General features: G+C 36.7%; 1 protein-coding gene across 1 annotated transcript in view; it reads left to right on the top strand.

Annotated features, from left to right (window-relative positions):
- The window catches only part of creb5b (cAMP responsive element binding protein 5b), a 174,428-nt gene that overhangs the window by 42,043 nt on the left and 104,904 nt on the right, over nucleotides 1-27,481 (top strand). Inside the window, exon 5 of the mRNA XM_056476159.1 lies at nucleotides 1,201-1,358. Within this exon, the coding sequence (XP_056332134.1) occupies nucleotides 1,201-1,358 (158 nt within the window). The remainder of the gene's footprint in view (nucleotides 1-1,200; nucleotides 1,359-27,481) is intronic.

Raw genomic sequence — 27,481 nt, 5'->3', positions numbered from 1 at the left:
TGCCGGCTAATGAATGCATTTAGGCATGTAGTCATGGTCAAGATTATCTTGTAAACTTTAAACCAAGGACCAGAATTGGGAAGACTTTGAATGTGACATTTTTAGTCTGGTGTTTCTGAGTTTTTCAGAAAATGCTTATAATCTGGTCTTTTTAGAGCCCAGGTATGTTTAAATTATGCGCCCTAGCTTTCATTTTTTGAGAAATGTAAAGTAAATTGCTCCAGGTACTTTCTAGACACGTTTCAGATTACCAATCCACTACAGGGCACTGTAAATGTGTTACCTAGTGTACATTTGTTAAATGTTTCAGATAAACCTCCTTCTTGTACATGTCCATGCGTAGGCAGGGGTTGTCGAACAGACCACCTAGCGAAGCACTGACCTAAACCCAACCAATAGTGTTTTCAAAATCAAACAAGTGTGCACTGCAACCACATATGAACAAAAGTTATTGGCGTCACATTGCCTGCACTCAAATATTTGTGTGTTTTTGTGGTTTCATAAAAATGCAGGCCGAAGCATGTATTTCCAATGAACCTTGGACTTTCATCCACAACTATCTCTAGAGTTAACAGAAAATGCTCCAAGAAAAAAAAAAATCAAAGGCTGGCTGAGGTTGTCTGATAAAAATGCAACAGTAATTCCAACATGTTACAGCTGAAGCCTGCAGAACAACATATAACACATTAAACCTTGAAGCAGATGAGCTACAGCAGCAGAAAACCACAGAAGTGCCACATCTGTCAGTTTAGAACAGGAAACCGAGGCTACAATTCACAATAGACCGCCAAAACTGCATAATGCAACAATGGAAGCGTTGGCTAGTTTGATTAATCTCAATTTCTGAATCAATGTTCACATGGTAGGATACATAACATAGGAACATAAACATGAAAACATGGTTACATCCTTCCCAGCCTGGTAGTGGTTTAATGGCTTTTGTTACCAATAAATGATTGTTTAAACTCCACAGCATAAGCATTGCGTCAGTAAACATGTAATAAAAAAAGAGAATAGCTGTTGCTTAAAGTGGGTAGAAAAGAATAATACATGGGCACATGAGCTTCAATTTTGCTTCAATCTTGACTTCAAGGAATAGGAATAAAATAGTTGGAGCTTAACTTGGATTTTTTTGGTTTGTAGTTTAATTTATATATTAGCCCTGCAATGGTGTTTACTCTTCTCTCAAATTCTAAACAGAATATCGCTCTTCATGGGCAGGGAGGCCCTAACCAGCACCAGCAGACCCACTCAAGAATGACCAACCATGACAGCAGTATAGTGATTCAGCAGGCACTGCCCTCGCCCCAGTCCAGCTCAGTCATCACTCAAGCCCCTTCCACCAACAGACAGATTGGGTAAGTTAACTGTGCTACAGTATAGCTAGCACTTTGATATTAGTCCAAGGTCTTTGCTGCTGTTAGAATACAATGGTGAGCATACACAAGGTGGGGAACTGTGGTTTTGTTCTTCAAAAGTTAGTGCTTAGCTCTACGGGCCTTATCATACATTTGACGCAATATAGCACCAGATATGATGCAAGTGTTTTACGCTAGTTTCAGCCTGACACAGTTATCATTTTCATGCCTTTTGCCATGTTGTTTAAACAGTAAATAAAAATGAGGTTTGTTCAGGTGCATTGTTGGCGAATGGCTATTTTGAGGCAGTTGAAATAGACTGCTACATTGACTAACTGAAACCTAAAGTCAATGGTGCAATATTTTTTGTTATTGATTCAAAGGTGCCATAGAACGCCCTGATGCAATATATTAAATTGCTCTTTGATATCAAAGCTATGTGGCTTAGGTAAGTGCAAGAATTCCCAATTAAGAACCCTAGAAACGAAAGAAAAACATTTAAGGTGAAGTGCTTCAAAACAAATCTGCTATGCTTCAACAATGCCGAATCACGAACTGGATTGTCAAATAAAATAATAATCTAGCCTAAATAAAATTAAGGTGAAATATTCCGTTTCAGAGAAGCCTATATTAAACTGTTTTCCATGTTGTTCCGGTCAATTACAATTGAATTCATTTAATCACATAATTTAAATGTTCCCACATTACCTCTGTGCAACAAACTCGGTTGGAAGGGTGAGAAAACTCAGAAACTTGTTGTGAGAATGGAGATATCTGCTTATTTATGCCAGTCTGTCAGATTGTTTAAAACACCTTGAATGGTAGCTGTTCCATGTGAGGAGGCTGCGCAGCAGCGGGATCTGATCTGTCTGAAAGAGACAGTTTCCCCGGCTCAGGTGCTGATGAGACTGCGGTCTCCACTCCGTGTGGGGGATCAGTATTTGTCTCATTAGTTTTAGGCCTTTTGTCAAATGTCTCAATTAAGTTTATCTGTTCTAAAGAGCGTGTACTCATTTTGAAGCTTGTTTAAAACAATAGCTATCTGAATTGTAATTTTAGTGTGCGGAAAAACTGCCAGCAATACTAAAGTCAATAGATTTCTTCACCCATCTTCCACCATGCAAGTACATACATGTTTTAAAACATACAAACACACACCTTTATTTGTTGTCATTCTTTCTTTGTCAATATATCGTAGTTTATACTGGTTAATAATCAATTAAAATTATGTAAATAAATAAAAAGCGGCATTAATTCCCACCCTCTCATGATAGGTACACACATACAGCTGTACCGCTGCAGGCGCCACTGGCCTTGGTGAGCAGGATAAGCTTTTTTTAAAACATTTAAAAAACGTACTGACCCCAAACTTTTGACCGGTAGTGCCGGTATATGCAAATTTTCATTTTGTGTAACCTTTAAAGAGCTTATTACAGACACAGAGATGCACAGCAGCACACAAACATGTCAGTTATTAAAAGTAAATAGATTACAATATAATCCAGCTTGCCTCATAGGTGGTCTATCTGCAAGCTTTAACCTCAATTTTCTTTATGGCGAAGTGAGTGTCTAAATTTGCACTTGCAAAAAATCCACAATTACAAATCCACAGTGGCACGAGCAAAACTGGCTTTCAAAGGTCATGGGTGAGATAAGAGTGTGTTTTTTTTCAAGCCCAAAACACATTCATGACTCATTAAGAGAACAGGGACAACACTTTTAGTCCATATGCCTGGAGTGACAACCATTTTTCCTGTTATTAAAGTGGATTTGCACACACCTGCACAATGCGCTTCAGACCATGCACTTAGATGGCTAAAATTGGCAACATAGGCTCAATCTGAAAAGGTAGCCCTATATACATTTCTGGAGATCATGAATTATGTAGCCAGAAGTATGTATGGCTGCATTTAATTTTTTTAATGAACGATACGGGGCGGTAAGACCCCTTGCCTTTTTGCGCTTACCAGCTCACCGCTTACCTCCGTATATACGGCTTTCCGGCTGTTACCAGTTTGTCCAGTTAGCTCACAATGTACATTGGTGGACTTGAGACGCAGAGAGGAGTTGACCACAACGACAAGGTTCAAGTCTGGTGAAGAATGATTCCAGAAAGTAGGTAAGACAAAAATAGAAGCCAAAAAATAAAATGAACAAGTAAATAACTGGGTGAGAATGTGGTAAAACATAGTAAAAATCAGACGATGGCTTTTCTTTTTCTAAATTGCTTTGTAAATTTGTCTGTTGGGTTTAGGGAAGAAGGTGGGTGGGTCAATCTGTGATTTTTAAAATACTATTGGTTGGGTTTAGGGAAGGGGAAAGTGGGTCTGTCAGTCGGTCGACAGCAGCCTTTGGTGGATTTACAAGAAAACAGCAGGCGCGAATAACACTCGTGAGAAAAATTTGAGATCTCAAAAAGCGTACACAGCGGCCTTTTGTGGATTCATGAAAACAAAAACAGCAAAAAAAAAACATAGCTCTTGGGACGTATTTGACAGTCTTCTGAAATGTATATAGAGGAACGTTTTCAGAATGAGCCTGGGTTGAAAAAAGGGCCCTAAGAGTTAGTGCGTCCTTCCATGTGCACAGCATTGGACAATAGCTGGATTCTTGGATCTTAAATCCATGTTTTTATTCACAAAACTTTCTTCATTGCTCTTGATAAAGGTTTGACTTGTTTTCTAAAAATTGTGTATAAAGGGATATGGCATAGTAATTAATCCCACATTCTGGAGCATATCATAAAGGGGAGATCATTCAAAAATGAAAATCTTGTCATTGTTTAATTACGTCATGTTGTTCCAGACCTGTCTCTATGAAATGACTATAAATCTAATCTTAGACTGCACGACTAGATGAGGTCAAAGTGAAAAACTGCCCTCATTGAGGTTTTGCACTTTACACTTCCAGGGTTTCATTTGCATATCTCAAGAGTCTCACACACTTATACCCAAATTTTATTTTTATCAGACATGTGACTTTATTTCTCCCAGCTGTGAACTTAAATAGTACTATAGTCACGGGGCATGGGATGATAACTGGTTTCAAGGTTTACAGTAGATTGGAAAAGTCAGGGTTTTAAAACTGCTACAATTTTTGCTCACACTTTATTTTGCTGGTCCGTTTGTTGAATTTAAGTCACATTGCATATACATGTCAACTGATTCTCATTAGAGTATAAGTAGACTGTTAGGTTGGGGTTAAGGTTAGTGTAATTTGACATGTACTTGCAAAGTTTCTTATAGTCCGTTAAATGTCTTTTTAGCAGCAGCATCTACAGATATTAAGCAGACAGTCTACTAATACTCAATTGGACCATGAAAATAAAGTGTTACCCAATTTCTGTTATACCGTACATACGTTATTTGCAAGTTTTTTTTACAACTATTTTATTTAGTTTTTAGGGCAACAGTATCTCCGGCAGAAATGGACCCTCCATATCAAAAGCTATGGTCAGCCCACAATTTATCAAATATTTGGAAACCCAATCACTAATAAACCAACATCCAAACATGCTATAGACCTAAACAGTGCAGTGGTTTATATTCAGAAAAAAAGAAAGATATTCAAAGATTACTGTTACAAAACTTTTTAAATGTTTCTTAAAATAAAATATATTGTGTTCAATGGGGGAAAAGTTGTTGTTTATTACCCAGACATTTAAAAAGAGTAGCTTTTAGATCAGTAATCACAATACCGTGAAAGCGTGATATTTTTGATACCTTCAGAATCTTACACCGGTCCATGCCTACTCTCAGTAATGGTTTTATATCTTGCACATTTTCCACATTTTTTATGTTACAGCCTTATTCCAAAATAGATTAAATTCATTTATTTCCTCAAACTTCTACACACAATACCCCATAATGACAATGTGAAAAAAGTTTTTTTTAAATTGTTGTGCATTATTTAAAAAATAAAACACCTAAAAAATCACATGTACAAAAGTATTCACAGACTTTGCTGTGAAGCTCTAAATTGAGCTCAGGTACAATCTGTTTCCACTGATCATTCTTGAGATGTTTCAGCAGCTTAATTGGAGTTCACCTGTGGTAAATTCAGTTGATTGGACATGATTTGAAAAGGCATACACCTGTCTATATAAGCTCCCAGGGTTGACAGTGCATGTCAAAGCACAAATCAAGCATGAAGACAAAGGAATTGTCTGTAGACCTCTGATACAGGATTGTCTCGAGGCACAAGGCTGGAGAAGGTTACAGAAAAATATCTGCTGCTCTGAAAGTTCCAATGAGCACAGTGGCCTCCATCATCTGTAAGTTAAAGATGTTTGGAACCACCAGGACTTTTCCTAGAGCTGGCCGGCCATCTAAGCTGAGTGATTGAGGAAGAAGGACCTTAATCAGGGAGGGGATCAATTACAGGATGGTCACTCTGTCTAAGCTCCAGCATTCTTCTGTGGAGAGAGGAGAACCTTACAGAAGGACAACCATCTGTTCAGCAATCCACCAATCAGGCCTGTATGGTAGAGTGGCCAGACAGAAGCCACTCCCCACCTGGAATTTGCCAAAAGGCATCTGAAGGACTCTCAGACCATAAGAAACAAAATTCTCTGGATCTGATGGACTAAAATTTAACTCTTTGGAGTGAATGCCAGGTGTTACGTTTGGAGAAAACCAGGCACTGCTCATCACCAGGCTAATACTATCCCTACAGTGAAGCGTGGTGGTGGCAGCATCATGCTGTGTTGATGTTTTCAGCAGCAGGAACTAGTAGACTAGTCAGGATAGAGGGAAAGATGAATGCAGCAATGTACAGAGACATCCTGAATAAAAACTGAGTGCTCTTGACCTCAGACTGGGATGACGGTTCATCTTCCAGCAGGACAATGACCCAAAGCACACCACCAAAATATCAATGGAGTGGCTTCACATCAACTTGGTGAATGTCCTTGAGTGGCCCAGCCAGAGCCCAGAACTAAATCCTATTGAACATCTCTGGAGTGATCTGAAAATGGCTCTACACCGTCGCTTCCCATCCAACCTGATAGAGCTTGAGTGGTACTGCAAAGACGAATAGGCAAAAATTCCCAAACACAGGTGTGCCAAGATTGTGGCATCATATTCAGAAATACTGTAATTGCTGCCAAAGGTGCATCAACAAAGTATTGAGCAAAGGCTGTGAATACTTTCCGGATGCACTGTCCGGATGCACTGTATGTAACCTAAAATTCTGAGATACAATCAATTTCTGAAAAAAATGTCTAAAATAATGCAACAATTCTTGCAATGAGGGAAATTTGAAAAGCAGCAAAATATCTTCTAAGTGCATGCTGTATGCCCAGGGAAGGTGTAATCGAAGTCTTCGATGTTTCGTGCATTGCATGTGTTTGTGAATCTTTCCAGTTGTCCCTGCAGTGACTCTTAAAGTTCTCTGTGTCATGTAGCCAGCTTGGGTGTGTCCCACCGTGATGACATCAGTGGTGCAGCTCTGGTGGGGATATCAATTTTTTGGGATGACGCCCCTCTTGCGCAAACACATCCCACTGCTGACCTGTCTTTCTTTTTTCCCTTTAACAGTTTTTTTTACATTTCTCTTTGTTGCGTCAGTATGCAGCCTGTCTGCAGTTTAATCACTACCTGAAAAACACTCTCAAACACATGATGGCCCGCAGGGAGAAGACATTATCATTTTCTGCAGTTGTGGAGGTTTAGGTTGAAGATTAGAGGGTCAGTCCTGCAGCTGACTCCAAAACCAAAACGTTTTATTGTGTGTAACATCAGACTTTCAAAAACAAGATTTTCATAAGGAAAACTGTCACTTTGCAAGGGTTATTTATTCACATGCCTATTGTTTGAAGAAGAGAATGTTCATATCTGAAAAAACCTTGATTGAAACATTTATTGTATCAAAAAAAAAAGAATAGCTAGAAAACAGTTGTCAGTCATTCCATTTTGGCTTTCTGTACATACACTACCTGACAAAAGTCTTGTCATTGATTCTAGTTGTAAAAGCAACAAATACTCCCTTGACTTTTGATCATTTGGATCAGTTGATCATTTGGAAAAGTGGCAGAAGGTATATTTTTCAGATGAATCATCTGTTGAACTGCATTCCAATCATCACAAATACTGCAGAAGACCTAATGGAACCCGCATGAACCCAAGATTCTCACAGATTTCAGTCAAGTTTGGTGAAGGAAAAATCATGGTTTGGGGTTACATTCAGTATGAGGCGTGTGAGAGATCAAGACATTTGTGCTGCCCATAACATCACAAACCACAGGAGAGGGCAAATTCTTCAGCAGGATAGCACTCCTTCTCATACTTCTACCTCCACATCAAAGTTCCTGAAAGCAAAGAAAGATTGGCCAGCCCAGTCACCAGATATGAACATTATTAAGCATGTCTGGAGTTAGATGAAGGAGGAGGAACTGAAGATGAATTCAAAGAATCTTGATGAACTCTGGGAGACCTGCAAGAACACTTTCTTTGTCATTCCAGATGACTTTATTAATAGGTTATTTGAGTCATTGCAGAGATGTATGGATGCAGTCCTCCAAACTCATGGGAGTCATACACAATATTATTTCTTTTCCCACTGCACCATCACTTTATATTCTATTCTGTACATTATTTCTGTTAAGTGACAAGACTTTTGTCTAAGCAAAGTCAGACCTTACTGTCCTAGTTAAATAATTAAAAATCAAGGCATGATCATATTTTCTTTTGGTAAAATAAGCTTGAGGTACACTAGAACCTACAGACCAACTCACACTACAGTTTCTTATCGCATCATAACCAATCAAATTCTCTCTAGTATCTGACATGCCCCACCCCTTGCGCTTTGATGCGCTTAAGCTCAACCATTCTTACTGGCAGAGCTGTGATAAAACAAAACACTGTTGGCTGTTTTTTAAAAAGGGGAGGAGCTACTCTATGTCCCACCCTCTCTTTGTGTTTTGATTGAGATTACGTCAAACATTCAATAAAAATGCACATTTCAAAGCTCTTCACAGGACCTTTAAGTAAGTGCTGACCTTGGATCGGCATAAACCTGTTGTAGAAAACAAAGTTAAACCTTTAAAATAATATAACTATGGCACTTTACTACAATGTACTTTAAAAGGTACAGTTCCAAATTAGAGAGAAATAATCTATTTATTTACATTTATTTAGCAGATGCTTTTATCAAAAGAGACTTACACATAAGGATAAAAGAAGCACTTTAAATTATAAATTCTATGGCAAGTCTAAGGTTGTTTTTTCCCCCATCAAACCCACTCACCTGTGGGGAGCACAATAAGCACATTTACCAGTTGTGAAGAATGTACGTGTTGTTGCTGTGTAAACTCACAAATCTTTATGCCGATGATGAGACGGGATAGGGAGTAGCATTGCTCAGATTGGACATTGTGTGAATATTGGATAGAAGACCTGCCAGTCAAGTTGACTGGTGGTCTGACAGTGCATTTGTTCTGGTAAAGGGATGGAATTACAGTCAAAGAAAGAGAGGGGGTTAGAGACTAGTTAGTTGTCCTTTCTTTCCAGCATTAACTTGTCTTATTTTTGGACATGCAAAGTTAAGAGCTTGTAAATAAGTTATAGAACTGCACTGATTTTCATGTATAAGCCTGAAACCTGAGTTTCTTATGCAACAACTATTTCTGCAGGGTCAGAGGCAATAATGCTGAACGTTGCTACAGTGTGAATGCTCTGCTGTGTTTCAGATCTGTAGAAATGGCAGAGGAATATAACTTCATGTTGAGCATATGTAATGGCCATGGCGTTTTGTGTTAGAATGTGGCTTTGCATGTGTTAAAGCTCTAAAGAAATAGTATTCATTATGGATATATACTCATTCAGCTCAAATATCATAAAGTCCTAATTTTTTTATGGTAGTCGTGAAGCTGTTAGTAGTAACTGGTGTATATCATGTCAACAATCTAAATCAGATGATAGAAACTATAATGCTCTTCATTAAAATGTACTCAACATTTTTAGGTCAGATTTCTATAAGTGTTTGGTTTATTTAGCCTGCCATTTTAGTACTTTATTCAAAGATATTTTTTAAATAATATTTTTTAAGTAACCTTTTTTACAGTTTTGGTTAATGATAAGACAATGTCAGATTTTTGATATTTAATGCTTTAGATAATCATATAAATTATACTGTGATATATAGAACATACAGGTTTATGATAATCACCCTCTTCGAATGTTATCATTCGATTAATTGGGCGTTATCAGTGGTTATCAGCTGATAGATATGGGCCAGTAGGGACCTTCTGCGCCTACTAGTAGGCTCAGAAGGCTGTTATCATCCATCCACATTGTTAATCGGCTATACTAATAGAGAAGTCCTAAGGCCAAAGCAGCCTGGGATAACACGGCTAACATGTCTGATTCTAAATCCGAAGCCTTCTAACAACTGGATCATTATCAGAGCATGTTAGTTGCCCTCCAATGCAGCGATGAACATCTTGTCCCCGGTGTCATCTAATGAGAGCGCAGCCATCCCGGAGGATGGACCGGCACCCTCACTCGAAGCTTGGACAGAGTGCACTGATGAGTGCTTGTGCAGTAATCGTCTTGCGGGGAGCAACAGGGGTGGTGCACCCTAATGCTAGAGTATGCCGCGACCTCAGCTGCGCAACAGTCAAGCTCTCGCTGTGAGGGCAAGAACTGTCCGTGAACACTGCCTCATCATGTGATGCAATACTCATGCCTGTAATCCGGGGCTAGGAAACTACCATATCATCTGCTCGACCGTGTTGCTCTCTTAGGGCATCTGCTCTTATAGAGAAATCTGCTCTTTTTGTAACACCCAGGGGACAGGAAGGAGCCCGGTTCAACCGTCGCTGTCACTAGTGAGGAAACTGGTTTCTTTGAGAAATCTAGATGCAGATAGGAGCTCTTCAGTCTCAGTGAGAGACTCCCGCCCCTTTTCGCAACGTCACACGACAGAATTTCGCACACACAAAGCCCAGTGTGACCGTAGCTTTAGTCTGTTATTAGATGCACATTGTAGTTCCCATGAAGGGGAACCACTGATAACGCCCATTCTATCGAGTGATAGCATTCGAATCGGCTGTGATGATGACATTTGTGTTGTTCACAATATTTTTGTATTATGGATTATTTATTATTTTTGTGATGTAAACATGTGAACAAACAAACGAAAAAAATAAATAAATCAAGCATCTTCAATTAGGAACTAGTTCCATTGATTTGTTTTCTCTATATAATTTCTCTATTAAAAAGTTACTTGATTTGTAATTGCTTCAGATGGCAAAATCGTGTTCCCAACTAAAATTAAATGAAAAAAAAAAATGATTGTAATATTGACCGGATTTGTAGTTTGTAGTCAACTTTAGCCATTCTGAATGTGAATGTTCAGAGTGTAGCTGAAAATAACTCTTAAATTAAAGTCTGTAAGTATTTTTCCTTTTGATTGATTGAATATTCTTGAACAAGAATATTAGTTCTTACAGTATTTCATAGATTAGTATTTTAACAGGAATTAAGTTTAATCCAATCACAATTTGCATGAATTCTCTGTGAAAACAAGACTCTCTGTTAACTAATACCTAATATACTCTATTACCTTTATCATTTATGTTCATTAAAAACGGCAACTCTGTAGGAATCCACAAGTGTGAGAGTGATTGTTTTGTTACGGGGACTTTGGAGGTCAGGGGTGAGCCTATGAAAGCGTGTATCAGTATGTATGGAAATGTCAACCTCAGCAGGAAAAAAAGGCTTTCAATCCCCTCCGCACAGAAACTCCACTTCCCGCAGGAAGCCATCGAGGCCGGTTAGTGCCTTTGTCCACAAGCTGTTTAATCTTCACTTCCCACTGCTCTAAAGCAAAGAAATCATAGTGTTTTAACTAAAAAGGCGTGAATGATCCAATATTGACGTTTTGAGATTTAGAAATACTTGCCTGTTGTGAAATATAATGTCTAAATATCACAATGTTCCTAGAAAATGCGGGTGATTCATAAATTTGGCATCAAAATGATGACGGGTTTACGTCAGAGTAGCCGGAATGTTACTAATTTCTGTTACTAATGACACTGTTCTGTAAATGAAGAAAGACTGTCTATTTAGGGACTATTGTATGAATGCCATATGAGCTTCATTCATTTAGCATACTCATACTGTATGTGTTTATTGTTGGCTGATGCCTCTGTGCTGTTATATATAACTCTTGCGCTTTCTAAGAAATGTAATGTTCCTGTTTTTGAGAGAAGTATGGTTAAATGATCAGAATCAGATTATTCATACAGACACAGACAGACAAATATAAATATTATGGGGACTACATTGTAAAAAGATATCCGTAAATTTGTAGTTTTTCGTATTTTGTGATTCATGTTTTTATTTTTAATTTTTTTCCCGGTTTATTTATGCTTTTGAATTAATGACACCTTGATCTTTCATCCAATAAATTTTAAGCTTGAAAAGTTTGAAAAAGTGACTTTTATGAACATTTTTATTAGTTTAAAGTCGTGTATTGTCTGTATTGGTGTTGTATATTATGGTGCAAAAGCCTTGTAATTAACTGCCGGCACATTTTCTCTTTTTTTACAGACTTATTTCTCTATATATTATTTCTAATATTTCTAATATTTCAAATTTTCTAATATTTTATATTATTTCAAACAACTAATATGTTGAGAAACGTAACTTTGTTAAACTGTAGAGTTGAATTTTTAACATCAAAAGTTGCAAAGCAGAGATCAAGGTCTCATAAAGCAATTCACAACCATAAATAAATGGGAAAAAAACTTGTACATTAAAGTAGGGAAACTGATAAATAACAGATTTTTACAGTGTACTATTAATGTAATAATTTTTATATTGTACAAATAATATATTCTATACCTAATTCTATATTCAGACCCTACCCCTAAACCCAATCATCACACAGAACACTTACATTTTCAAAATACCTACTTTTGTGTGATTTACCATCATGTTTTCACGTTTATGAGGATTAAAACTATATCCCCATAAGAATTATTTGTTATTATTACTGTAAACATGAGGGAACTTTTGGTCCCCATAATGTATAGAATACCTTATATCAATATTGTTAATCTGCAAAAGACAAAGAGAAAAAAATCACTGCGATTTACTAAATTTCTTTTGCCATTTTTGGCCCATTTCCACTGAGTGGTACAGTACGGTACGGGTTGGTACGGGTTAACTTCATCAGGCTTGCATTTCCACTGCCAAAAAGGTACCAATGGTGCACGTGGTGTACGACAGAAAGTTTCAGTTGACGTCATTCTTGCTGGAGGAAATGTCAAAGTAAAGCTGTATCGGTTGTTTACATATCATATGAGAAGCACTTCTCACAAAACAGACACATAAACACTTGTGTATAAATGTTCATTACTAACCTTTCTATGAACATGATTTGATTATAACTGCAGATCAATGCGAAATAGCCTACTGCAACATCTGCTATTATATAAAATAAATAAATATATGAACACATACAGACACTTACAGTCTCCGATATGTTACAAATTACAGAAAAACTATGCACAGCATATTTTTAGTCCTTATTTGGGTTCAAAAACAACACGCAACATAGCCCAGTGAGTGCAAACCTCTCGTTTGCATCTTTAATCTTCACCGGCACATATAACCTCTGTTAGACTGTAATTCCATCATTCCAAGTTTTTATTAGTCCAAAAGTTGATGATAATAGTTAAACATGGCAGTTTGTTCATCTTTTAGGTTGCTAAAACAATCATTTGCTCCTTTGTTTTTCACGCTTCACTCTTGCGGATGTCACATTGAATGTAGAATTTATGAAATATCTTGTCAAAACTAGCATTAAAATCAATTTGTGTTCAATCAGTCTTCATTGCGTGTATCAGTTTGTTATATCAGGCTGTCACTTAATATACTGATATGCTTACCAATTACACAGATCCATTATACTGATAACTGACTATGCAAAACTACACTCTACAAATGTTTTTATTTATTTATTATTTTATCTGAGAAGTGACTTTCTGTACATGACCTTTAAGTGTTTAATTAATCTTTTGCTGTTGCTGTGCTCTCTTCCATGTTGTAATACAGAGTTATACATTGCCTATTGTATAGGATAACAAGTAATTTTCATTGCCCCGCCATGTTTGCTGAAGAGCTTTGGAGGCTTGGAATCAATTAAGATTGGCTTTCCTTGAGTCTGCCTGCTTAACAGTACTCAGTCAGGGGCCCACAGCTGTGAAACCCAAGGACCCTCAACCCCCAACTTTTCCTGTCATTCTTCCAGTGTTCCTTTACTTTTTTCTCCTTTTTTCACGTTTTGTTTTGGACGCTAATGGATGCTAGTATGCTAGAAGTGGGTGCTAACATTTTGTTGTGATTGTTCACAATCCTAATCATAAGTGAGATTTACATTAAAACAAGCTAAATTATCTGACAGTGTCATAAGAAAAAAGAATATTTTTTTCTCTGATTAATTTGTTCATCCTGGAATCGAGGATTAAGAAATTTTACTGGTAATTAAGGTTGGTCTCAGAACCTTTTTTATGATACACATGAAAAGACAAAAAAAAGACAAATACAAAAGTAAACTTTTGGTCTAAAAGAAAAGAAAAGAAAAAAAGAAAAGAAAAGAAAAGAGGGGTGTCACAGTGGCGTAGTAGGTAGCACCATCACAGCAAGAAGGTCACTGGTTGAGCCCCGGCTGGGTTAGTTGGCATTTCTGTGGGGAGTTTGCATGTTCTCCCCCGTGTTGGTGTGGGTTTCCTCCGGGCGCTCCGGTTTCCCCCACAGTCCAAAGACATGCGGTATAGGTGAATTGAATAAGCTAAATTGTCCGTAGTGTATGTGTGTGAATGCAAGAGTGTATGGATGTTTCGCAGGCATGGGTTGCAGCTGGAAGGGCATGCGCTTAGTAAAACATAAGCTGGATAAGTTGGTGGTTCATTCCACTGTGGTGACTCCTGATTTATAAAGGGACTAAGGCGAAAAAAAAAGAACAGAAAAAATATTATTTTGCTTACCCCGCTGGCAGATTAAATTGCTTGTCTCAAGTAATTTTGACTTCTTATTTCTAAAAACTAACAAAAGTGCTTGATTTAAAAATGTTAGAACCAAGACAAAACCTCTATGTAGGAAAGGTATTTCTTGCAGGGCAGAATTGTAAAATCAGTGTCTTTATACTCACCCTTACTGTGTGTTATTTAAAATTCGTACAGTATGATTGATTTTTTTTTTTTGAATAAGAAGATGTTTTGAAGAATGAATCTGCTGAAGCAAAAATAATGTTCTTTTAAGAAAGATGGTAACTGCCATTTACGTCCAAGGTAAAAAAAACATAGCTTTAAATTTGTTAGCTACAGGCTTCCAACATTTTAAAAATATATTTTGGTTTGTGTTCAACAAAAGAACAAAACTCTACCTAATTTAACCTTTAATTTAGTTTAAGGAAAGCCTGACAAAAAGTTTATTAAAGACTTCTATTTACTAAGGGTTAATGCATAATCACTTAGCATGCCATTTATGGATGCACCTTAAGCTAAAAAAATGTCTTTCATTGATGAGTGTCATTGTTCTGGTCCATCTCTGAGTGCATAAACAGAACATGTGGCATGTGACGCAATAACCATTTTATCTCGATTGTTGTTTTTACATTATTGTTGTGGAGGCCAAAATCGAAATTAAATTTTGATTAACTACACAGGCATGGTTACTATTATGGTGGACTCGTAGCGAACTTGACTTCAAGTAACCTACACTTGTCTTTGAAAGGTATCTCTTTATTTCCACATCGCACTTGAGTCTTACACAGTAAGCCTGACTGGAAAATTTCCTTGCAGTTTTTGTGTTGTGAACATTCGAACGGCTAAAGCAGCCTCTCACTTAAGGCCCAGCCAATGAGCCAATCAGAATGTGATTAACGTGATTTCTGTACATATGCGTTAATGAGAGTTGACAGAGCATTATTTTATTTTGGAGGTGATTACATTTTTGCTGGGGACATTTCAACAGATGGTGGATATTGGTGGGAACACGTCCCCTCTGTCCATGGCATGCTAATTCTACACCCATTGATGAACTATACATTTAAACTTGGCCAATATACAGTCAAAGTTTTATTAGCAAATTATTGACCCTCAGTCTTATTAGAATTATTTGCCCTCCTGAATTAAAAATCAGAGGAGGGCTAATAATTTTGACTTCAACTGTAGCTTTATCAGAAAGAGACACCAGTACGTGTTTGCATGTTCACAAGGTGAAGACCAGCATCACACCAGCTCTGTTCAGAATGGGATACAGTCCCTCGGAGAGGTAGGAGGTCATTTGGAAACCCTATAAGAGAGGCAACCTGACAAAAAGTTGAAAGAGCCTTCTCGACAACATAAAAAAAAGGAAATCCAAAAGACGAAGTACAGAGAATTTGAGTGTCATTGCTATTCAAAAGGGGAAAGGGTGATCCAAATGAATTGAATGCTGGCTGTGTGTGAATTACTAACATATGTTCCTGAGTCATGTCAGTGTTAAATGTGTTAGACATAATCATCGGCTTGAGGTAAAACATTGTGAGGGGGTTCAATCTCTTTAAACGTGTGATAAGAGAGTCCAGGGTTTGGAGAACATTACTTGGCGAATGCTAAATGTTAGCTTTTAGTGATTGAAGCAATTTTAGAATGCTTACTGTAAAAACGCTGATCACTAAAATGTTTGAAGTGCAATAATATTTAAGCTGAATGAACAGTTAAGAAGAAAAAATAAACTTAAATAAAAATGAATAAAAAAGCTTTCTAAACTAATGATCAAATATACACGGTAAACAATAATGACAGAAATTCCATACAACATATGTTTTATGTTGTTTTAACTTATTTTAAACAACAAAATAACTTTAACTTAAGTTAATTAGGTTTTAAATAAAAAAAATTAAGTTATACAAAGTGAAACTCAAAATTTTATATTTGTTTATTTGATCATTTATTTATTGAAGTTGAATGCTGCGGTCACACTACAGTTTATGCTTGCGAAATTCTATTGTTCGGTGCTTTTGGGGGGGTTAAACAAGATGATTCGGCATTAAAAAAGCGAGTGATTGGTCCATATTTAAATTTCTGTCCAGAGAGGTCATGTTTTAATCTTCGATTAGTCTCACGTAATTACATGATGCGGTTTTACAGGTAAAAGTTCACAAAGCTTGAGCTTTATAACGCAGCGAACTGCCAAACTTGCATTTACGGTCTGCCGTATTCGCATGGGTATGAATGGAAGTCTATGAGGAGAATATTGCAGTGTGACTGGGGCTGAAGTCAGGTTTGGGACAACTGAAGACACTTCAGTATCTTAAAGAGAGTTTCTGTGTAAAAAAGTATCCTAATCGATAGCCATTTGACTATTCATAAACAATGATGTCAGGACTTTTTATCTTGATGACACTGACACTTTCATTGACATGAATACTTGATTATCAGCAAGGATTTGCAGTTTGTATTAATTGTTTTGAGAAATGCATTTACTGTTGTGCAAATGTAAATATTTTTGTTAATATGGAGTTCTGTGTGTACATTAATGAGGAGAAATTAAATCAAAAAATGACGAGAAATTAAATAATTTTAGCAAATGGCTGCAAAATAACAAAGAGTGAAAAAATGATAGATAGATCGATCGATATTACAGCTTGCATATTTATAAATTACCCCTGACTTTAAAGCAGTATCTGTGCAGTTTGTGTGCATGTCTTTTTCACACCTCTAAACATAAGGGGACTGGTTTTTCACACCCTGAAAGAACAGGAAGATTGTGAGGTATTTTGGTGGTTCAAAAGGAAGCGGTGCAGAGCAGCACGACATCTTAAGATGAAGTGACTCCTGATGATAACCTGTTCCCACCGTCAGCGAGCCTGTGTCTGAAGCATCTACTCACTTCGAGCAACTTCTCGAAAGTTTGTTGGTGTACAGGTGTGAAGCTTAACTGCATTCCCAGGCTTGCTTCTTCTGCCCTTTTAGCGTTGTCCTCTGACCCAAATGTTCTTTGACCTTTGGCATAACGGCAGCAACTGTGAAAATAATTTACTTGAGTATGACTCAAAAAAAAGGACAGCGTTCTTGGTATTTTACATTTAAAAAATAGCCTCCACAAGTCATATCTCTTAACTATTTCTATTTGACTATTTTAAATCTGATGGATTCTCAGTTCTTTCTGTAAGATGGGATAGTTGTTTCTTCTGACTATTGCATGTCTTTATATGATTGAGAATGATGACATCCAACACGTCTGACATGCTGAATGTGACTTTATTTTACACCATTTAAAAGTATTTTATATTTGATTGCAGTTATGATTTAAACAACTTTATATAAGCATAAAATAAAAAAGATACATTGTTTATTCATTCTTTCATTTTCTGGAAAATATTGTAAGGTCCCCCTCCACATTTAATGATATTATCTCTCATAAAAGTTTGCAGTAATTTTTTTTTTTTAAGATTGTTTTCAAACAAACTGTATGTTTATTTCTATATCTAAATATTTTATGCACAAATAATAGCCTAATGTAGAATATAAAAGCAAAACATCAGTAGGCCATTTGTATTGGGTACACCTTGCGGTATTGGGGATGAGTCGTCTGCAAATGTCTTATTAATTTGGATGGCCTCATGCATTTGTTAATAAAAACTTTGGTGCAGGTAATGGACTGTGGCTGGGTCAGGGACTCTTTGTTTCTTTTGCTTTTTATAAGATTAAGAATCTGTCTGACATGCGGAATGTGACAATTTAAAAGTATTTTATATTTGATTGCAGTTATGATTTAAACAACTTTATATAACCATAAAATAAAATAAAACATTGTCATTCATTCATTCGTTTTCTTTTTGGCTTAGTCCTTTTATTAATCAGGGGTGGGCACAGTGGAATGACCCGTCAACTTATCCAGCTTATGTTTTATACAGCGGATGTCCTTCCAGCTGCAACCCATCACTGGAAAACATTGTGTCTGTATATGTGTAATTTCATAATGTGCATTTGTGAATTTATTCTATATAGTGCTGATGTATCTCACAGTTGTCAATTTATTTCCTGCAATTTGTTTTCAAATTTGGTTTCAAAATCACGTTATATTTCTGATTACAATAATATCTCTTTAAATACTTTGCATGTGATTACAATTCATGCATTCCTTGCCACCTATTATGATTATAACCTTTATTTTACCAGGAAAGACACATTGAGATTAAAAATCTCTTTTACAAGAACATCCTGGCCAAGATTAGGCATTATACATGTCACATGGATCTAAAACAGTGTTTCCCAAGCTTTTTTTGCCTGTGACCCTTGGAAAATATTACAAGGCCCCCCTCCACATTTAATGATATTATTGCTTATATAAGTTTGCTGTGGGTATGTTAAAAAAAAGAAGATTGTTTTTAAACAAACGTTATGTTTATTATTATATCTAAAAAAAAATTTATGCACAAATAATAGCCTAATAAGCAAAGCATCAGTAGGCCTTTTGTATTGGGTACACCTTGTGGTATTGGGAATGAGTCGTCTGCAAATGTCTTATTAATTTGGATGTCCTCATGCATTTGTTAACAAGAACTTTGGCGCAGATAATGCATTGTGGCTGGCCCAGGGACTCTTTGCTTCAAGAAAATGAAATAAAACCATAGTTCAGGTAACTATCTCGATGTTTTCAGTATTGCTAGTGCTGTGACCCAAAATGTTTAAAGCTTCCTGTCACAGCCACCAGTGATCTAGCCCATGCAGATCGCTGGAGAATTACAAATCTGCTAGCAAAAGAACTACAAGATCCAGTCATGCACCACTCACACGCCTGCCCTAGATCCTGTCTGATTGCAAACACTCACAGCTGAAGTCGCTCATGAACGGATTACCTGGATTATAAAGTCAGCACACAAACACACAGAAGTTGCTGAGTCTCATGGTGAACTTACGATGCGGTTTCCCTTGCCTTGTCCTGCGGTGTTTTAGACCCTCGCCTGTTTTGTTTGTTTATTCCTGTCTGCTGCCTGCCTTCCCTACTAAAAAAAGCAGCTTAAACCAGCCTAGGCTGGTTGGCTGGTTTTAGCTGGTCGACCAGCCTGGTTTTAGAGAAGTTTTGGCCATTTCCAGGCTGGTTTCCAGCCATTTCCATCCTGGTCTTAGCTGGTCAGGCTGGAAAATTACCAGCTTGACCGGCCTAGACAGGCTGGGAGCCCACCCAAAACCAGCTATGTTCAGCTTAAACCAGGCTGGTCAAACTGGTTTTAGCTGGATTTAGCTGGTCATTTTCCAGTCTGACCAGCTAAGACCAGGCTGGAAATGGCCAAAACCCCTCTAAAACCAGGCTGGTCAACCAGCTAAAACCAGCCAACCAGCCTAGGCTGGTTTAAGCTGGATTTTTCAGCAGGGTTTTGACCATCTGCCTGTTTATTTGACTTCGACTCTGGATTGCCTGTGTACATCTGTTTGCCCCTGTCTGGACCATTGCTTACCTGACCATCTCTGTATAATAAACCCTGTGTTTGGATCCTCAACTCCCTTGTCAGTGTCACTTCACATTACACTTTCTCACCTGGGTCCAGTATGCTTGGGACATTGCTATTAGCTGCTGAAGGCGAATCAGTGAGACTCTGTCTTTTTTGTGCCATTTTTTTGGTCAGCCAGGGGATAAAATAAACTAAGGCAACATGATCATTCTTCTAATTCTCCACTGCTAATTCTTTTTTTAAATATGGCGCAAAAACATTTACAAGCCAGTGTTTCAATTTCTAAATTATTTATACTCTTTTTAAAAAGCATTTAGTAAAATCAATTCTTTAAACTGAAACTTTGTTTGTAGATTATTCCATGCAAAAGGTGCTGCGTATATTATTTAAACACATTGTTTTCCATCTCAGTCTGCATTTTAGGAACAGACAGTAAATAAATATCCTGTGACCAAAGGCCACAGCTAAGGACAGGTTTTTTACAAATGTAATTCTGTAGATAGGATGGGAGTAAACCCAACGTATATTTGTAAACAAAGATATGCCAATGCTTGAGCCTACGAATGGACAAAGCAGACATCTAACATCTTGTATACAATTATACAGTGCTCAGCATAATTGAGTACACCCCATTTTGAAAATGAATATTTTCTTAGTGAATATAAGCAATTTATTTTGGTGCATTTAAACAAAACAGATTTATTAAAAAGATATATTTATTAAAATAATATTTTAGTCACCAAACATATTTAGAAGTTGAAAGATAATACAATTAAAATCAAGCTAAATATTACCTCAAATTTTAAACTACAAAACTTCAACAAAATTTTCAATTCTTTTGCTTCAGTTGATTTTTCCTCTTTTATGAGTTTGTATTTAATATTGTTCTATAACATATACATTTGGCTGTACTAGTTATTGGCCCGTTATTTTATTAGATAAGCTCAAGGTTTGTCTTCAGTACTGAATAATCTAATGTGTACAAATATAATATTAAGTAGGAATTTAAAAGATAGATTTGTGAGGGGTGTACTTATATATGCTGAGCACTGTACTTTGTACAGTATCTTACAATATGTTTTGTATGTAGAGATTGAGAATATCTTGATTGCAATTTATGTTTTATATCTCACAATGTGACATTGTATCTCACAGTTGCAACTACAGTACATTTCTTGAAGCGAAAACCTGATATTTCACATCATAATATCTTGTATTGTTAATGCTTTGTCTGTCCGGTTTTGGGTCACACTTTATTTTGATTGTTGAATTTAAGTTACATTGCGTCTACATGCCAACTAATTCTCACTAGATTATAAGTAAACTGTTAGGTTGAGGTTAGGATTAGAGTTAGTGTAAGTTGACATGTACAGGCAAAGTTTCTTATAGTCTGTTGAAGGAGCAGTATCAACAGATATTAAGCAGACAGTCTACTCAAATGGACCATCAAAATAAAGTGTTACCCAGATTTTAGACATTATCCTCCAATAGCCTCGTAATTGGGAATATATACAGTATCTTTACATGTGATAAACATAAATGATAGGATCTCGCTTTCCCCTTTGCAATTGAAAATTACTTTTATGTCTTGCAATTTCCTATAAAACATATATTTGGGTTGTTGAGGTGACATTTTCACTGTCACAAGTCACAGAAATAAATATGAGTGTTACTTGTGTTAGTAATGTTTATATATAATATTACTTGTTATTAAAAAGTGGTGTATTATTATTTTTTATTTTTAATGTTTTTAAGCCAAGTCTAAAAACTGTCCTATGGTGTGACTCTATCAAGGATAGTTCTATAGATTAAAAAGAAAACTGTAAAATTCTTAATTAATACCTCAGCCCTAATTTTACAGGCTATTTTAATAACAAGCATTTTAAAAGCATGGGAACTTAAAACATTTTGACACTCAAAACCATATCCTCTGGCGTGACACTATGGGCTCTATTTTGATGATCCATGCGCAAAGTGCAAAGCACAGGGCGCAAACACATTAAGGGCATGTCAGAATCCACTTTTGCTAATATAAGGACCACTTTGCGCAGTGGCGCATGGTCTAAAAGGGTTGAGCTTATTTTTTAAATGAGTTATAGGTGTGTTTTGAGAATAAACCAATCAGAGTCTTATCTCCCATTCCCTTTAAGAGTCAGTTGCGTCGCACCATAGCGCATTTGCTATTTACATGAAGGACTTTGTAAGTGTAAAAACTGAACCCTTCACTAGAGTGTAAACAGTTAAATAGACCATCTACAGCGTGAGAATGAGAGATGAGCCTCCTCATTATTTACTTTCGCTTTCACTCTCGTGGATAGGGAAACTTCTTGTACGCACAGACATCCATTAGCCTATCAATAATTAATTTAGTTTGTTAAGCGCAAAGATTTGTTTCAAAACTATTTCTAAATTCAGTTCTAATTTCCAGCAAACGAATAAATGAACAATAATAACGAAGTGTGGTCAAAAAACTGAGTTATATCCTAATACACATACTATGCCCCATATGGTCTAAAACCTGACAGGTGGGCAAATCTAAGCTTGTTATTAATAAAACAAATATAAATACGCATATAATAAATAATTCTGCTAATAATGATAACATTATACAAAAGCAAATTGTTATGAATAAACTGAAAAAGCCCCCTGAGATGAAGAAGGCATGAAAGGATGGTTTTTATATTGATGTAGGCTAGAAAATGTCAAAACGTCAAAACGACTCTTGCACCAAGCTGAAACTAGCAAACAACAATTGCGTCGCGCCTTGCGCCACATTGCGCCGGGTGTATGATAGGGCCCATTATGCTAATTTTAAACCGGGAAGTTCTGAGTAAAACTTTAACCACATTTAAACCACATTTAAGATCATGTGACTGTAGCTTCTTGTAAAGCTCATGATGTGCACATGTTAAGTTTTTGTATCAGCATTTTTCACATATTAAACTTTATTTTGGATGCACTATAAAATTCAGATTATAAGATTTGAATGCTATTACTTGATTGAATAGCCGTTATCAGTGGTTATCAGCTGATAGATATGGGCCAGTATGGGCCTTCTGTTATCATCCATCCACATGGTTAATCAGCTATAGATCACATGCGGCTGTGGCTGAAAGTTAATGAGAATTATTTATATTATTTATTAAATTTCCCATTAATTGTATTTTAATAACGTCTACCCTTAACCCAACCCTAAACACAACCATTACAGTAATGTAAAAACAGAACTGGATCTGGAGTCTTGTCTATTAGTATAGCTGATTCACCGTATAGATGATAACAGCCTTTTGAACCTACCAGTAGGTGCAGAAGGTCCCTACTGGCCCATATCTATCAGCTGATAACCACTGATAACGTCCATTCAAATGAGTGATAACATTTGAAGTAAGCGATAAAATTAAGCTTTTTTGTTCTTTAGTGTGACACCACTGTTTTTTGAAAATGTACAGCAAGTCATGGAGAAAATAAATAAAAAAATAAATAGTACTGTGTGAAGATAAGTGTCCACCAACAATGAAAATAATTTACTCCAATTGAGCTGCTGAAACATCTCAAGAATGATCAGTGGAAGTAGAATGTACCTGAGCTCAATTTAGAGCTTCACGGCAAAGGCTGTGAATACTTATGTATGTGATTTTTCAGGTTTTTTATTTTTAATAATTTGCAACAATTTCAAAAAATCTTTTTTCACATTGTCATTATGGGGTATTGTGTGTAGAATTTTGAGGAAATAAATAAATTTAATCCATTTTGGAATAAGGCTGTAACATTAAAAAATGTGGAAAAAGTGAAGTGCTATGAATACTTTCCGGATGCACTGTATTTACTAAAATACAGAACATATTCCTTCACAAACTGTATTGTAAATAGATCATATGAACATTTTATAACTACTATTAAATCACTAAAATATTAGTGAAGTGAATTTAAAAACTGAATAAATATAAATTTACACACATTTACACAAGTAAATACATAGACTCAATGATGGGCTAAAAATCTGCGGATTTCTGTGCGCGCAGATTCTGTGTGGAATCTATGTCACTCTATAAGGACAGTAGGACACTGTACAATCGAAATCACGTACTTCATAATTTTAAGCCTCCAACCTGTCAAAACTTGATACTTGCTCTTTGGGACTCTGATTCACCCTAGCTGAGGCAGTGTTGTTTTTGTGCGAAGCTGCATAGGAGGGCTCTTTTAAACCCTCCCCCAACCATCAGCCACCCCCCCGGTTCCTCTCATGGGCCAAAACACAGACGTCATCGATTTCTCCGCAGACTGCTTTCAATCACATTGATCAAAAAACTCATTGTTAGGGTTTAAACTATGCGCCGCTCTTATATAAAAAAACCAACATGATCCTTGATGCTTTAGCTAATCACGTCATCCAGAGAAAGCCAAAACTCGTGCTCGTCCACCCTGAGGTGATCTTTCTGTGTATGGTGGCATCTTCTGGATGCGCGGTGTCTGAAAGAGAACGAATTTGAGAGGACAGCAGGAAAGAGAAAGGCAGGATGTACATCTGAGCTGAATTAGAGTGAGCTCATTGTGTACGGCGTAGGGTTTAATAGTGCGTTTGGAGAGGAACGCCCAGGCCCTGCTCCTCTCATTCCAGCACCACTGTGTCATCCACGTCCACCGCACAGACACATACAGAAACACACACTTGCTCCTACAAAGAGAGAGAGAGAGAGAGAGAGAGAGAGAGAGAGAGAGAGAGAGAGAGAGAGAGAGAGAGAGAGAGAGAGAGAGAGAGAGAGAGAGAGAGAGAGAGAGAGAGAGAGAAATAGCGATATACCCCAACAGGAAGACAGGAACTGCTGGACAGAGAAAGAGATGGGATCAAGGCTAGATTGAAGACAGGGGTCCTAGACTGAAGATTTAAAAGGCTGGAGAAAGGAAAGTGCTGGATTGAGAAGATGGATGTAGATGAATTATGAGGTCGTGAACTGCCTTCTTTGTTTACTTTGTACTGTTCTCTGAGATGATCCACTTATGGTCTTATCAAGATTTGGTTGACATCAAAAGACATAATTTAGTAACAGATCATATTCTGTCCCGCTTTGACCCCCTTTACCAGAAGACTTCACTTTAACAGGTGTGGTGGATTGTAGACTCACATGACCACAAATATAATTTTCCAACAGTTTGCAAACGTTCTAAAAGTTGGAAATGACAGCTGTACACTCAAAAAAATGTTAGCAGCTTGTTCAAACTATTTACTTAAAATAAGTTGGAACAACACAATTATTATGTTTTTTTTTGGGACAACTTAATTTTTTTAATGTTCAATCCATATACAATTGTAAAAATTATCAAGCTAACTTAAAGGTGCAGCAGGTGATTGTCTTCAGAAACATTTTTTGTTGTGCTGCTTGAAAGTCTCTTCACATTCCAATAATCATGATTAAAGTAAATGATCTACATGTATTTATATGTATTTTTATATTCTGGGTAAGGCATAAGACTAAAAAAGTACATCCAATTAAAATTTGTTGGGCCGACAATTCACATAATTCTGATAAGTAGCCCAAACTGTCTGTCAGCAAATGTAGATTTGTACATCTGTGCAGCTGTTCGTGCAGATCTGCCAATTGCACAGCGTGCATGTTCATGTGCACATGAGAGAGTGATAGCAGTAAAAACAAATGCTGAATAAAACCTTAAAATCTTGAATCAATATTGGAGTTAGTTTTGCACGCTGGAGGAAGGATGAAACCATGAATGAAGTATGTCTTTTAGACAGGTAATGTTACGTTTTAAAATACTTTAGTCACGCAAAGTTTATGTAGATTTTGTAGACCAGCGATCCTTGCCTGAATGAAATACTGCACATTATGACAAGCTTTGCTTGATACACAACTGAAAATGTGCTAGAAGTTGACTTTATTGTGCAATGCGGAAGTGTGCTCGTTTTTGTGATTGTTTTAGAACTTCCGATTCAGCCGGTTATGGGAGAAATAGGGCTGGAAACAGTCAAACTACTTGCTCTACAAGCTAGTGTGTTCATCACTATACATAACAGTAAGTTTATTATAATAAGAAGATATCCGTTTGCAACATCAAGCAGCATAACAAGCAGTTTAAAAAGTCTAAAATTATGTGGAAGTTAATGAGACTGAAAGTCTCGAGCCAAAAAGATTCCAATCTTTGTACATGAAGAATAAGGTCGATAATGCAGTTTTCATGCAGAATTGTAGTAATAAAAAGTACTTTACGGTTTTCTAACTGGTGAATGACATAAACTAATGGGTTGTCTACCGTCATCTTTAAGTTGCGCGTGTGTGTTTCAGGAGGTGTGGCTTTGGATGCCAGGGGTGGGACTGTGTTTCAAAGATATAATGCCAACCGGTTAGCATTTTGGCAGATCACCTACTGCACCTTTTTTGGCACAACATCAAGGAATTGTGTGGAACTCAGCATTTTTTACAGTGTATGACAAATGACAAATGTAAACTTCTTCTTGTAAGTTTGAAGCATATGCGTAGAATATGTGGGGATGTGGTGGGCATGTTCCCCCAGTGAGTTTACGTTAGATTATTTTCCGGTTTAATCTGTTTTCAAACAAGCAAATAAGTTGAGATTACATTTTAAATTTGTGCATAAATAACATTAGGCCTGATTAAAATGTGTCGGGAGCTAGCCAGCAAACTGGTAAAACCAGTATATTAGAAATTCCACTGTTTACATTACATTTGTATAATACTTTGTTTCAATGAAATGTCAACTTATCCAGCATATGTTTTACACAGCGGATGCCCTTCCAGCTGTAACACACCCATACACTCTCATTCACACACGTACACTACAGACAATTTAGCTTACTCTATTCCCCTATAGCGCATGTCTTTGGACTTGTGGGGGAAACCGGAGCACTCAAAGGAAACCCACGCGAACACAGGGAGAACATGCAAACTCTCCAAAGAAATGCCAACTGAGGCTCGAATCAACGACCTTCTTGCTGTGAGGTGACAGTGCTACACACTGCACCACCGTGCCACCCTATAATACTTTATTTTAGTAAAAAAAAAAAAATAATAGAAAAACACTTTACATTGTGTATCTGCAAAAGTATATTAACCCTTTAACTGCCTGACCAAGAAAAAAAATTGGATTGCATTTCTTAACTCAATGTCACTAGTTAACACACTCAATGCATTTTTTAACACATCACATCATTTCTAAATATCAAACTCTACCAAATGGTTAATATGTCGGTTTATAGTAAAAGTACCTGAATTATTACATACTGTATACTCTGAAAATCTGAAATCTGATGTGTAAGACCAATTTATTTAAAAACACAATCAAAATAAAACCATTTTTGAACACTAAATCATCTTTATTTTAGAAAGTATGCCATAAATATTTCAGATTGTCATTTAACATGTTTTCTTGTTTTATTATTGTTTCTTGTTCTTGTTTCATTCTATAAATGACTTCAACAATCATTATTTAAAACAGTCCAAATATAGTCAACCATTTAGTAGAGCAGGCAGTTAAAACAAAGGTAACATGATGGAGGCTTAACCAATTTAGGATTACCGGATTAATTTGCCGTTCACCAAATCAAACCATTTTGGTTCGAAATAATTTTATCTTGAAAATTATTTACCATAGTAGCAAATGATCTTTAATTCAGAGCACAAGAAACTGGGGTTGTGGCTTTA

The sequence above is a fragment of the Danio aesculapii genome, chromosome 16 (genome assembly GCF_903798145.1).
Source record: "Danio aesculapii chromosome 16, fDanAes4.1, whole genome shotgun sequence".
NCBI lineage: Eukaryota > Metazoa > Chordata > Actinopteri > Cypriniformes > Danionidae > Danio > Danio aesculapii.
This window is presented reverse-complemented; position numbering and strand designations above follow the sequence as displayed.